Source organism: Leptopilina heterotoma, unplaced genomic scaffold, assembly GCF_015476425.1.
Source record: "Leptopilina heterotoma isolate Lh14 unplaced genomic scaffold, ASM1547642v1 Lhet_95, whole genome shotgun sequence".
Classification (NCBI taxonomy): Eukaryota; Metazoa; Arthropoda; class Insecta; order Hymenoptera; family Figitidae; genus Leptopilina; species Leptopilina heterotoma.
The window spans coordinates 245,708-259,878 of record NW_025111202.1 but is presented as its reverse complement, the minus strand read 5'-3'; the positions used below and the strand labels follow the sequence as shown (position 1 = coordinate 259,878).

Below are 14,171 nucleotides of genomic sequence, written 5' to 3'. Positions count from 1 at the left end.
AAATTCTAAATGGATATGTAAAATATTCTAGAATGTTATTGATTGGGTTAAAATCTCTATATACATTGCATAAAATTTCAATACATTAAGTATTTTTTGAAAGAGTTTTTCTTAAAAAATTTTTGATTTTTTGACATTTATACAAGCGTAGAGACTAAACTGTACTTAACAGATTTGTAAAATATTTGAAAATATTATTATGGATTGAAAGCTAGAAATTTATTTTAAAAATTTTAATACATTATTTTTTAATTTTTAATTTATGTTTAAAAAAAATTTTTTAGTTTAATCAAAACATCAATTTTCTCTTCTATTCTTTTTTTATTTTGTTATTATTTAAAAGTTTCTGTAAAGAATCATATCTTAAATAAATTCTTATTTAAAACTTAATTGTATTTTATTTTAAATTATTAGATCAAAGTCCACAATATTTTTATAATTAATTATTTCATTTATAAAAAGTTGAGATGACGCAAAAAGTTTTAAAATCCCAACAAAAACATCTTTGATGCAAAAAGTTCCGCCAAGTAAAAGATTTTGTGACTGTCCAAACAATTAGTGAAATAAAAGTTTACAAAGTAAAATTTATAATTAAAATTTTAATAATGATTGATTTTAAATATTTTCTCTCCTACACAACTCGAAGTACATATTGCAGTTGAAAAAAACAACCCGGGCTTAGCTGTTGTTATTGTACATTGCGGCTGAATTACATTTCCGAATTAAGTCAATGTTCTTCATTGCATTTTAAATTGTAACAAATAAAATTTAACTTCATAATTAACATTTACAAAAAACTAAATCTGATTACTCGTCATAATAAAAAGTTTCTGATGCATCAATTTAAAAATCTTGGCGTCAATACTTCCATTAATTACAAGTTAGAAGCATTATTGACGCCAAGATTTTTAAATTGCTGAATCAGACATTTTTTATTATGACGAGTAATTTTTAGATTTCGTTTTTTGTGAATGTTAATTGTTAAATTTTATTTGTTACAATTCAAAATGCAATGAAGAACATTGACTTAATTCGGAAATGTAATTAAGCCGCAATGTACAATAACAATAGCTAAGCCCGGGTTGTTTTTTTCAACTGCAATATGTACTTCGAGTTGTGTAGGAGAGAAAATATTTAAAATCAATCATTATTAAAATTTTAATTATAAATTTTACTTTGTAAACTTTTATTTCACTAATTGTTTGGACAGTCACAAAATCTTTTATTTGGCGGAACTTTTTGCATCAAAGCTGTTTTTGTTGGGATTACATTATATACTTCAAGATGTGCTTTACATAAATTTAATAAACTTCACCATTTATGTGTAAAAAATTCTTTAAAAAAACGTGCATTTACACGTTTTTCCCTCCTTAAGTAGAATTTGAATCATTTGTTTTAAAGGAATGCAAGCTGCAATTTTTGAAAAAAATTAAAGTTATAACTACGTTAATGAATTTTTTTAACACGAATTCTAAATTTTTGTAAGGATTGTTATTTAAAAGTTTTTGATTTACACTGAGAAAGTCTGGAGTAATTTTCTCAAATTTTTCTTCATGAAGACTACATCTTCTGTCTTATGGGTTCGACTTTTCTTGAGATATTCTGTGAAATTCAAGATATTATTCCGCAGAAGAGTTATAACCTGAGAAATAGTAGATTATAAATTTTCCAAACAAGCCACAAAACAATGGCGTAGAATGTGCCCCGAACAACTTGATGAACGTAGTAAAGTCTGAAACATTTCAAACGTACAATCACTTTTTATTAATGTCTCATTTTTTCTTGAGTTTTTTTTGCTGCAAAAGTTAAGGATAGCAGAACTCTTAGCTATCACAGCAAACTCGGTTAGTTGAAATAAGGACAGCTGACAAGTTCGCTGTGAGATCGAAAAGATTCGCCATGTAGAAGCTAATTTTTAGAGATTCGTCAGCAGTCACCAGTTAAAAGTATGTAGCAATAACTCAAAATTTTCGGCTACAACTTTAGACTGCGTGCGGAGCCGAGTAACAAGTTTCAAGCGAATTGGATCAATTTTCAAAAAATCTTCTGACTTAATAAATCCGTCATATTGAATTTTGCAAAGCTAACATCGTATTCGTACTCTCTAAATCTTTATCAGTAAAATCTTGCTTATTTCCAGCTATAAGTACCACTGATTTCAATCAGCATATATATGCTAATAATTCAGTGAAATTTCACTAATCTCTCAGTGAATAAATACGCTAATTGAAATCAGTGATATACTTATAGATGATTCAAATTTAGAGAGTAATCAGCGACTCTAGAAACTTCTAAATATCAAGTTTTAAGTGAATTTAATGAACTCTTTTGTCTTTGACCAAAGTTATTCCTGACAATTTTAAATTACTTGCTAAATGGTTTTTCGCTTCTGAAAGTTAAAATTTAAGATTAGAGCTCTCACTTAACCCTTTGAGGGGCACATTATTCATATGGACGGATTTTCTTTACAACTCATATCTTAATATTTTTGAGGTCGCTGATTACGAATCTGATGTTGGTTTCTAAAAATTCCAAATTGCGAATCTAATATGGCGGTCAATTTTGTTTTAAATTAATTGGATTTACTTAAAAATTGTTATTTGGGAATTTTCGAAGTCACTGATTAAAAAATTTCTTCGCTAATTATTAACCCACAATCTAAATTTAAAAATAAACTAAACATTGATAATCAGGGACTACAACAACCTTTGAGTAACAAGTTTCGTGTTAAACTAATAAATTTTTACATTTGTCATCTGACATATTGGATCCGCCATTTCGAATTTTTAAAAACTAACATCAGATTCGTCATCAGCCATCCCAAAAACCCCCGAGTTACAAGTTTCAGGTAAAACTATACAATTTTTAAAAAATCTTCCCCCATATTGGATCCGCCATTTTGAATTTTTAAAAACTAACATCAGAATCGTAATCAGCGACCCCAAAAACCCCCGAGTAAACATTTTCAAGTGAATCCGATTAATTAAAAAAAATTGTCCGCCATATTGGATCCGCCATTTAAAATTTTTAAAAACATGTCATATTCGTAATCAGCGACCCCAAAAACCCCCGAGTAACAATTTTTAGTTGATTTTAAAATGTTTAAAAAATTTGTGATTTTTAGCAATAATTTATGAATTCTTTTAAACAATAGGAATTTTTTCAACATGATCTAGGTAACATATTTCTAAAGCCCTTTTGTTCCTGAAGAGAACGCACTGAATTTGACTCAAAAATATTAACTTTCGTCAAAGATATTGAAGTTTTTAAAGGTGGGACATATACGTCCTACCGCCTCTTAAAGGGTTAAGCTATATTTGAACTGTTATCCACGTCCCTTTTTCTATAGGTAGTCTATTGGGATCCGAAATCATGTGAAACTGACCCACCCCTGTACCCACTTGCGTCCGACATCTTGGTTTCTTATCTCTTTTTTTTACATATGTTAGAGAGAGACGAAATGTAAAGACAACTACCGCAAGTGGGTCGACACCAGAGGGCCTACGCAGCTCTGCGGTTCCCAATATATTCAAATAATTAAATAGTAATCTTTTTAGAGAGGAAAATTAATAATTTACCTTCTTAATCTACGTGCAGCGTTTTTCAATCCTTCTTCATCAAGTTCCGTTTTTAATGCAAACTTCCTCACTCCCTCAAAATAAATTCGTATTAGTTCATCCCAAGTAAATGATGTGATGTCAAAATTAAATAGTTTCTTATCATTCTCAGAGAGTTTTTTCCACAACGATTTAACATTGTCAGTATCAAATATCCATTCTCCACATAAAAAAAATCTTATGGCCAATACTAATTTTGATCCTTTTTTAAAAGATTTGTGTAACCTTGAATAAAAATTTGTTATTCTTTTTTTTGTAAGAAAATATTAAGTGCCTAATTTGCTTTCATTGCAGCATTTAAATTTGTAGTATTTTGGACTATTGCAGTGTTATAATATTCTGTTTAATGCATCAATTATGTAATTTTTTTTATTTTGATTGTACAAAAAAGTTTATGAGTATAATTTGTGAAAATTTTAATTGTAAACATAGAACTATATGCACAACTTATAAAATTTTAATTAACCTGAGGTTAATAACAGAACGTCCAAGTACTTGACTTGCAGAAAGCCTTTTCCTGCAGGCCAAGTAGACAGACGCTTTTTGGCATATAACTTTATTAATTTTATTGGTATTGTCATTTTGTAATTTTTATTTAAAAAAATTATTATTATTTGTTTATAAAAATTATTATAAAAATAATAAAAGGCGCTTGTCTACTTGGCCTTCCGGCAGGCCGAACGGACATCGACTTCCGCACATTACTTTGGCCTGCCGACATGTAAATAGACTTCCAAACTTCTTTCAGCTGCCCAAACTAGGAGCTGTAAAGAATTTCAAGGTACCTCTAAATTCAAAGTTTCTAAAAAAATTGTTCAATTCTTTTCGATTTTAGAGAAAAAATTTTTTCTACTCTCAACGTCGACTCTAACTTCAGGGACCTACATAATGAAAAAGTATTCTTTTTTTGCGTTTCTTTTACTTACACAGGTTTTCTTCCTAGTATTCTTAAAAATACATCTCCTAAAATAGCTGGAATAAAGTGCAGTGTGTAGTGGAGAATAAGGAATGAAAAGAAGGAATCAGTCATTATTGTTTCCGGAAAGTAATATTGTTTGTTCAATGGGATTTTAAAACGTAGAGAACGAAGACAACTCCGCAAATAATACCAAGTCCCTGGGTTATCTCTTCCGGATACGTAGTTATATACTTGTACACTCTTAGGTTCGCTAGAAAAAGTTAACTTTTGTTTAACTTCATAATAAATAAATAAAAGTAAAATTTACAAAGGCAGAAATGTGTTCAAATTTTTAACAATTTCGGATTTATTTGTAAATAATGAAAGTTACTCTAAATTGAGAGACAAAATTTTAAGAAATACAACCTTTATTTTGAATTAAATTTATAAATGGATAATTTTGCAAAATTATTTTTGTAGCAAGGTTTTCATCAATTTTGTTTCTATTTATAAATATACAATTTTGGGAAATAGACTTACTCTTTTTTGCTAGATGATGTATCCCATGCAGAAGCAATTAGACAATTACAAACCAAATCAATTGGTACTATTTCCATATTAGCATTTCCTCTTGCATATAACACTCGAATAAGACCTAAACCAATTGCTACTAAAGTATGTGTTATTCCTTGTTTTACATCCACCCATCCCTCTAAAGGTTCTTTTAGAGCAGCTACAGCTGAAAAAGAAATATTAATATCACTCTTTCTAGATTTAATGACAGACATTATACTTAATGCCAACATAATCATTGTGTTCAAAACTTAAATTAAATTACCAATTGAAAATCTGTAAATGCAAACTGGAAGTTCTTTTGCACTTTTATTGACAACTTCTTCAGCAATTGATTTTGTGAAGCAATATGTGTTTGGGAACTTGCCGAGAACTCTAAAAGTTAATTTTTATATTTATACAAGTGGTAATTTTACATTGAAAATACCATTTATTTAAATTAAATGTATTTTGCCAAATTTTATTTGGATGCATATTTTCCAAACTTTTTATTTTTTGAAAATTATTCTCGACTAGAGAGTATTTCTCTTAAAGTAAGTAAATTCATTTGTAGTTATTTTACTTACAATTTGGTGAATTCGAGTTCGTCTTTTCTGGACATATTTAATTCGTCTATGACACCGACAAGGTCGGTTAGTTTTTCATATGACAGTGGAGTTGGATAAACTTTTTCTTCAATATGCTCATAAATGCAATTACTAAATGCTGTTGATACATAAACAAAAGCCTGCATTTAAAAGAAATTTCCTTGAAAAGTTTTATGATAGCCAATATTTATAAAAGATAATGGACAATTAAATTTTCGGTCACCTTTAAGTTTTTGCATTCTTTGCAGATGTTAATCATAATTTTTACACTATCAACATTTACTTGAAAGGCTGTTTTCAATGGTTCATTAAATTTTGTTGTCGCTGCTACATGAAATACAATTGAAACCTATAAATTAAATTTAAAACATTTTATTAATAGTTCAGAACTTTACTAATAATTTCGCATTAGATTTGAAGTCTGTTACTTGCGCTGTTTATGATTAGGAATTTCAATTTTGTTTCGTTTAATTAAAATAAATTTAAAATGTCAATTGATTTACCTCTTTTTTTAGTAACTCCAAATTTGTGTCAGAAAGTGCAAAATTAGGTTTTATTATATCACCAGACATCGCTACAATTTTGTTTTCAAAATTTGGATCTATTGCTCTTAGAGGTTCAAACATCTGTTCAAAAAATTTTCATAACGAATTCAAATGTTTTGTGATTTTAACATTAAATTATTGTAATATTTTTTATAATAATAATAATAATAATTAGCATGACGACTCAAAAGAAAGTAGTTACAACTTTTTTTTTCTCTCCGTGTATTTGTCAATTGTCAAATAAATATTTATTTGAATCACATCATTTTCATATCAAATCTAACAACCATTTAATTATCTTAAATACAAGTTAGGTGATACAAATAAATATCTTTGATAATAAACAATTAACCATTTGTTTGAATCAAATAAATTTTTTTCAGTGCGTACATATTAGAATTTTTTAATATTGAAAAATCTTACCTGAGAATTAGTCATTTCTTTGACACGATCTTGAATTGGCTTCCCCTTTTTTTCTCTCACTAAAATATAAACAGTTTTTATCTTTGAACACGAACGAAGCAGTTTTTCAATGAGAACTTTCCCAACAAATCCCGTGCCACCTAGATTTTTAAATTACAATTAGGAATTTTTTAGTTTAAGCTAATTTAAAATGAAATGAAAATTTACCCACATGTATCATAATCTAATAGTGACACGCACATGGCCCAAAAACATACCAATCTTTATATCATGATTTTTCTGTAATAACAAATGTCAGAAAATTGACAAAAATACCATTCGAAAGCTTATAATATTTTACGTTAAAAAGTAAACATTTGAAAATCTTAATAAATTACACAAATTTTTTTAAAAATTGACAATTTTTTACAATTCTTTAACTACTGCATATTTTTTAAAAATTGTATACAACATTTTCAAGTTTCAATTTCTCCTTTAAGTTTCAACTTTAATTTAAGACCAAAGAAGTTAAAAAATCTTATTCGGTTCGCGAGATATCATTATAAATGTCGTGTAAAAACTGAAAAAAATGTGTCCAAAAGAACAAATGCATTGAAATAGTCAATTTTGTACAGTTTTTGACCGAAAACGTTTATAATGATGTCTCACGAATCGAATAAGATTTTTTTAACTTTTTAGTTTTAAATTAAAGATGAGACTTTAATCATAAGATTTAAAAAAATTGAAAAAGAAATTTTCATTTTTTTTTAAATTTGTCGATTACTAAAATATTTGTGTAGTTTATTAAAATTTTCAAATGTATATCAATTAACGTAGAATATTATAAGCTTTTGAATGATATATTTGTTAATTTCCTGACATTTGTTTTTACAGAAAGATCGTGACTTAGAGATTGTTATGTTTTTGGGCCATGCGCGTGCACTGAAAAAAAAGTATTGAACCAAGAAAATTTTTCTTGATTGTAGCAAATCGTGTGATTGAATACGCCCAAGACTATTATAGTATTGATTCAAGAAAACGATTTTCTTGACATAGTATATTTTGGAGAAGAACATATATTCTTGATCCAAGAAAATATGGAACTCGACGAAGAAGTTAATCGTCTTGTACGAAATATAAAATGTATTAACCCTTAAACCGCACACTGCCGAATCCATCCTTAAACCGCACACTGGGTGTGCGACACCCGGGGACTTTTAAGTGTGTTCTCCAAGCTAGAATAGGACATTATCTTTTGGAAAAATTATCTTATATAGCTCAGTACATCTATTTTGAAGGAAAATAGGTTTCATAATGATTTATTTAATTTTAATAATTAAAAAAGAGTTTTTTAAAACTACTGAAATTACCTTAAACCAAAAACTGGGTGTCAGACAAGCAGAAATTTTTCGCCGACAACTTCATAAAGTTATCAAATACACAAAGACACTTGGCAGACTAATGTCACTCACGAAACATAAATTTAAGTACAAAATGTACCGTCCAATATAAACACATGTTCAATTTTTACGAATTTAACCGAAATATTAGAGTAAAAAGCTAGAATATGGGTGTCGCACACCCAGGGTTCGTTTTAAGGTTTAAATGAATAAAATATTTTCTTGTTCTAAGAATATATATAGTCAATTGAATTATTTTATTTTATTCATTCAATTTTTTGTAACGTTCGTTTAAGCAATTCAAGATTTAGATGAAGAAAACATTTATTTTGTGAGAAGAACAGATTTTCTTGATCCAAGAAAATATTGAATTCGATCAAGATATTAAGTAGGATGTAAGAAATGCAGAATATATTAATGCAAAATCATTTATGTATCAAATCAAGAAAATATGTTCTCTGACCGAGAAAATATTTTCTTGATTTGAGAAAATTTATAGATTTCAATTAAAAAAATATTTTCTCAATACAAGTAAATTATTTACTTAAATTACCCCCCCCCCCCCTTTCCCCCATCCCATCCTTTGTAATACTTAGGTCAAACATTTTTATTATTTAATTAATTAACATTTATATTTTTTAATTTAAATAATTTGTAGGCCAGTTTTTCCACAATTGTTTGTTTATTAACTTTTGTTGTTAAAACAACGTTTCGGTAGTAGCCACTACCCTTATCAAGTTTAAATTAAAAGCACTGAAAAAATTTTTTTGAGACTAAAATATCTAAAATATTTTATTTTACAAAAACTTAATTATTTTCTTGACAATGCTTTATGTAAGTATACACTTTTTCCGGATTTTATATAAGTATATAAAATTATAAAATCAATTGTTACTCTCAAAAAAATTTTTTCAGTGCTTTTAATTTAAACTTGATAAGGGTAGTGGCTACTACCGAAACGTTGTTTTAACAACAAAAGTTAATAAACAAACAATTGTGGAAAAACTGGCCTACAAATTATTTAAATTAATATATTAAGAATCCACAAAAAAAATTTCATCTATTTATATTTTTTATTTAAATAATTAAATAATTCTTATTTTACATATATATTTACATTTAATTATACTTAACACAAGTACAACTAATATACCTTGAAAGAAAATTTTTCACGGTCGGAGGAATTGAACCCGGGTTGCACGCAACATAAGCCGTCACGATACTACTATGCCATCCTAGTCTCAATGGACAGTTTTCAAAAACTGATATTCAAGTTGCATATATCCATTTAACGAAAAATATTTTCTTGGATCAAGAACACCGGCATTGTGATAAGTAAAAAAAAGTTTCAAAGCAAATAAATAAAATGATTCGATTCAAGAAACATGATTTCTCCAGACAATAATTTATTATTTCGCTTAAGAATATAATATTCTAGATTCAATACTTTTTGGTACTTCGGAAAAGTAAAATATTTAGTTGAAGTAATAACATATTTAGTTCCGCCAAATACTGAATTGTTAATTCAAGAATTCTGTTCAATGCTAATAATTACTTGACACAAGAAAATGAATTTCTTTCTTCAAATAAATATGGGATTAATTCAATGTAATTTTTAATCAACTTGAAACAAATATTTACTTATGTTAACCTTCGTATTTTCTTGAATCAAAATTATATGAGCGTTGTATTAAGTAAAAACTTTATTAAAGGAAACAAAACAATGATTTGATTTAAGAATTTTATGAATAATTCAAATAAAAAAATTAATTTTTTAATTCAAGGGAAATATAATATTATTTTAAGAAATTAAATGTTCTTGAAACATGGTAATATAGAAGTGCTTCAAGTACAAGAAATGATTAGATTAATTAATATTTCTTTGAAACAAAGTAATTTTTAATTGAGTTGTAACAATTATTAACTTGTATTAATCTTCATATTTTCTTAGCTCAAGACTATGGGTGTTAGATTAAGTAAAATCTTGTTTTAAAGGAATCAAAAAAATTATTTAATTCAAGATCTTACACTTAGATGAATTGAATAAATAAAATATTTCATTCCAGAAAATATAACATTCTCGTAAGAAATTAATGTTTTTGAAATGCTTAGATTAATTAATATTTCTTTGAAAAAAAATAATTTTTAATTGAGTTGAAACAATTATTAACCTTTATTAATCTTCCCATTTTTTTGGATCAAGACTATAAATAAAAAAATTATTTGACTCAAGATACCAAATGACTCAAGTAAATTACTTGACGTGAGAACATAATATTCTTGATTCAATACTTTTTCGGGCCTTAGCGCATGTAAAACAGTTCGTTTGAAACAGTAATATACTTATATTACTATTTCAATAACTTTGCTCAATGCTCAAAATTACTTGACACAAGAAAATAAATTTTTTCCAATAAGAAAATATGGATTTGTTTCAAGTAAATTAGGTCAAGAAAATGCATTTACTTGATTCAATGAACTTTTTTTCAGTGTGGAGCCGTACCGATAATTTATACTTGTGACATTTAGTATTTACAAAATTACACTAATTACCTGTGATAAAAATACTTTGGTTTGTGTAAAATTGCTGAATTTCGGTCATAATGGAAGATTTATTATAAAATTGTAGTTAAGTTGTAAATTTTTTTAACTGCACACAAAGTAATGTAACTTGACGATAAAGCGCTTTCCAACTTAATGGAAGCAACAATGTTGCACTATAAGAAATTTAATTTCTCGGTGGGAATAAATGCATAATTCATAGTTTCAATTCATTGTTAATATAATGTTTCATTCAATTGTTTATAATTCCAGGTGTCATAATTACAAAGTTGATAAATGTCAAGTTAAAATATTAGAACATTTGAATGTTATTTAAGTTTATGAAGGACGGACTTTTAAGTATAATTAGAACTGTTTGTTGTAAAAAAAGCAGGTTGCATTTTTAGACAAAAAATTTAGACAATAAATTTTTCAACGCAAAGTTAAAATTTGTTTTTGAGAATTTTTATTTACACTTAAAAAGTCATAGGTAATTTCATATTGCTTCTTTTTAAAGAAAACATCTCTCAATTGTGTTTGACTTTTCTTTACATATTTTGTGAAATTTAAAATTATCGCTAGCAAATTGCACAAGAGTTATAATCTATTGATTAGAAAAATAAAAAAGTTTTCCAAATAGGCCACAACACTAAGGCATAAAATGTACCTCGAACAACTTGATGAATGTAAAATAATCTGCAACATCTCAAATATGCAATCAATTCTTTTTAATGTATCCCTTTTTTTCTATATAAATCTGTATAATTATAAAATTGACAGATTCTTAAATTGGAAAATTAATTACCTACTTACTCTGCATTGAGATTTCTTTTGTGCTTCTTCATCTAGATCCGTTTCTAATATAAACTTTTAACCCCCTTCCCAATGAGTTGGTAGCATTACATCCCAAGTAAATGATATAATGTCGAAATTAAATAGTTTCTTATCATTCTCAGAGATTTTTTCCCACAACGATTTAACATTATCTGTATCAAATATTTTGAAATCCTTGCATAACCTTAAATATTTAAATAATTATGTATTAAAAATACGTAAGAATCTCAAATTCAATTTGCATGTAAAGCTAACAAGAACTTCCACATTTTTGGACCTTAATTAAAAAATTGATTTTTTCTTATCTAAATAATTTGATTAGAGCATTGGAAGCTTGATTCAAGGGATAATGTATTTTAATTTTCTCCTCCTCCCTCCCTCTCTATCTTTCTCCTTAACTAAATAGCAGCTAAGTAGTTTGTTGTGCTGTCCTAACTCGGCAAAAATTTTTTGGCGGTTTCAAAAGAAGAGAACTAAATGTAGAAGAAATATGCCAGACGAAATAAGCTTACGAAAATTGTTCATAAATTTCTTGCTTCATATCCTCATTCCCTCGCGAAATTCATCCTACAGGGAAAGTTATGAAGAAAGGTTAAAACTATGTCCAACCCTGACTACTCTCCCCTATAAATGGAAACAGGAAGTTCTTTTGTACTTTTACTAACAACTTCTTCGGCAATTGATTTTGTGAAACAATATGTGTTGGGGAACTTGACAATAATCCTAAAAATTAATATTCACATTAAAATGATAATTTTAATATTGTAAATTAATTTTTTAATTTTATAAAGATTTAATGTAAATTAAAATCGAAACCTAAGTAAAATAAAAATTTAAATTAATATTAATAGCCATCAGGACTTTATTTATTATATATTATACAATATAATAATAAATTCCTGACGTCAGGCCTATTATTTCAGCCTATTATTTGAAATCTTTTGTCTTATAATTTTTATTTTTTTTTTAATTTGTATTTTCGCGGTTTTTATTTATTTTCTCAAGTAAGAAAATCGTTACAGTCTGTTACTCATAAACTGCTGTTTATATAATTAAGAACTTTAATCTTGTTTCATTTAATTAAAATAAATTTACACTGTCAATTGATTTACCTCTTTCTTTAGTAACTCCAAATCTGTGTCAGAAAGTTTAAAATTAGGATTTATTGAATCACCAGATATTAGTACAATTTTTTTCTCAAAATTTGAATCTACTGCTCTTAGAGGTTCAAACATTTGTTCCAAAAATTTTTATAACGAATTCAATTGATTTGTCATCTTATTATTAAATTATTGTAATATTTATAATAATTACTAACAGCCTCATTTAGAAAACTTTATTTGATTGTAATAACCGATTATTTGTCAAATAAATATTTACTTAAATCGAATCATTTTTCTATCAAATCTTCAATAGAATCAAATAAGTTGTATTTGATGTAACAATCATTTAATTGACTTAAATACAAGTTAGGTGATACAAATAAATATTTTTAATAATATACAAGTAATAATCATAATTAAATAAATTTTTTTAGTGCATACACATTAGAGTTTTTTAATATTAAAATATCTCACCTGAGAATTAGTAATTTCTTTGACACGATCTTGAAGGAGCTTTTCTTTTTTTTGTCTCACTAAAATATACAGTTTTTATCTTTGGACACGAACGCAGCAGTTTTTCAATAAGAATTGTTCCCCCAAATCCCGTACCACTTAGGTTTTGAATTAACATTAGGAAGTTTACATTTTCTTTAGTTTAACTCTTTAAAGCCCGACTTTTTTTTATAAAAGTGCAAAAATGAAGTGCACTATGAAAAATTTTATTTCTCAGTGGGAATAAATGCATAATACATAGTTTTAATTCTTTGTTAATGCAGAATCTTATTAAACTGTTAATAACTACTCGTGTCATAGTTACAAAGTTGATAAATGTCAAGTTAAAAAATAAACTTATGGTAGAATACATCTGTCATATTATGGGTCCGACTTTCCTTGAAATATTCTCTTAAATTCAAAATATTATGCCGCAGAAGAGTTATAACCTGAGAAATAGTAGATTACAAATTTTCCAAACAATCCACAAAACTATCGCGTAGAATGTTCCCTGTACAATTTGATGAACGTAGTAAAGTCTGAAACATTCCAAACGTGCAATCACTTTTCATTAATGTCTCCTTTTTTTGCGAGTTTTTTTGCTGCAATAGTTAACGATAGCAGAACCAGTTAAAAGGGTGTAGCAATAACTCATATTGAATCATATTGAATTTTGCAAAAATAACATTGAATTCGAACTATCTAAGGGCTAATTTCACCAACTTTAATTAAAAGTTAATCAATGATTCACATTTAGAGAGTAATCAGCGACTCTAAAAACTCCTAAATATCAAGTTTCAAGAGAATTTAATTAACTCTTTTGTCTTTGACCGAAGTTGTTCCTGACAATTTTGAATTACTGCTACATGGTTTTTATTTTTACAAAAGTTAAAATTGAAGATTAGAGCTCTCACTTAAGTCATATTTAAGTTGTTTGTCATGTCGCGTTTTTCTACAGGTATTCTATATATTTAAATAATTATGAAGTAATTTTTTTAGAGTGGAAAATTAATAATTTACCTTTTAACTCTACGTATAGCGTTTTTCAATCCTTCTTCGTCCAATTCCGTTTTTAATAGAAACTTCTTACCTCCGTCAATATAAATTCGGATTAGTTCATCCCAAGTAAATGACGTGATGTCAAAATTAAATAGTTTCTTATCATTCTCAGAGAGTTTT

General features: G+C 27.1%; 1 protein-coding gene across 2 annotated transcripts; it reads right to left on the bottom strand.

The window, feature by feature from the left end:
- Positions 1–1,472: 1,472 nt before the first annotated feature.
- LOC122512194 (fatty acyl-CoA reductase 1-like) lies at positions 1,473–13,173 on the bottom strand. 2 transcript variants are annotated; one of them, XM_043627906.1, is made up of 10 exons: positions 12,975–13,173; positions 6,644–6,783; positions 6,179–6,301; positions 5,899–6,024; positions 5,655–5,815; positions 5,354–5,463; positions 5,056–5,254; positions 4,544–4,786; positions 3,579–3,842; positions 1,473–1,732 (listed from the first exon to the last, which is right to left on the bottom strand). In XM_043627906.1, exons 2-10 carry the CDS (start codon positions 6,656–6,658, stop codon positions 1,636–1,638), a joined length of 1,338 nt encoding a protein of 445 aa, XP_043483841.1. In that variant the 5' UTR covers positions 6,659–6,783; positions 12,975–13,173; the 3' UTR covers positions 1,473–1,635. The 2 variants fall into 2 exon arrangements, with proteins under 2 accessions (XP_043483841.1, XP_043483840.1); XM_043627905.1 differs by lacking the exon at positions 12,975–13,173 and adding an exon at positions 10,576–10,727.
- Between the last annotated feature and the right edge of the window lie 998 nt (positions 13,174–14,171).

Excerpts from the sequence above, each read along its gene's own strand:
- LOC122512194 (XM_043627905.1), bottom strand. The coding sequence starts at position 10,624 with ATGACCGAAATTCAGCAATTTTACACAAACCAAAGTATTTTTATCACA. Across the intron at positions 5,816-5,898 it reads AAGAATGCAAAAACTTAAAG|GCTTTTGTTTATGTATCAAC; the intron begins GTGACCGAAAAT and ends TTTTAAATGCAG. Across the intron at positions 5,255-5,353 it reads CATTTACAGATTTTCAATTG|CTGTAGCTGCTCTAAAAGAA; the intron begins GTAATTTAATTT and ends TTTCTTTTTCAG.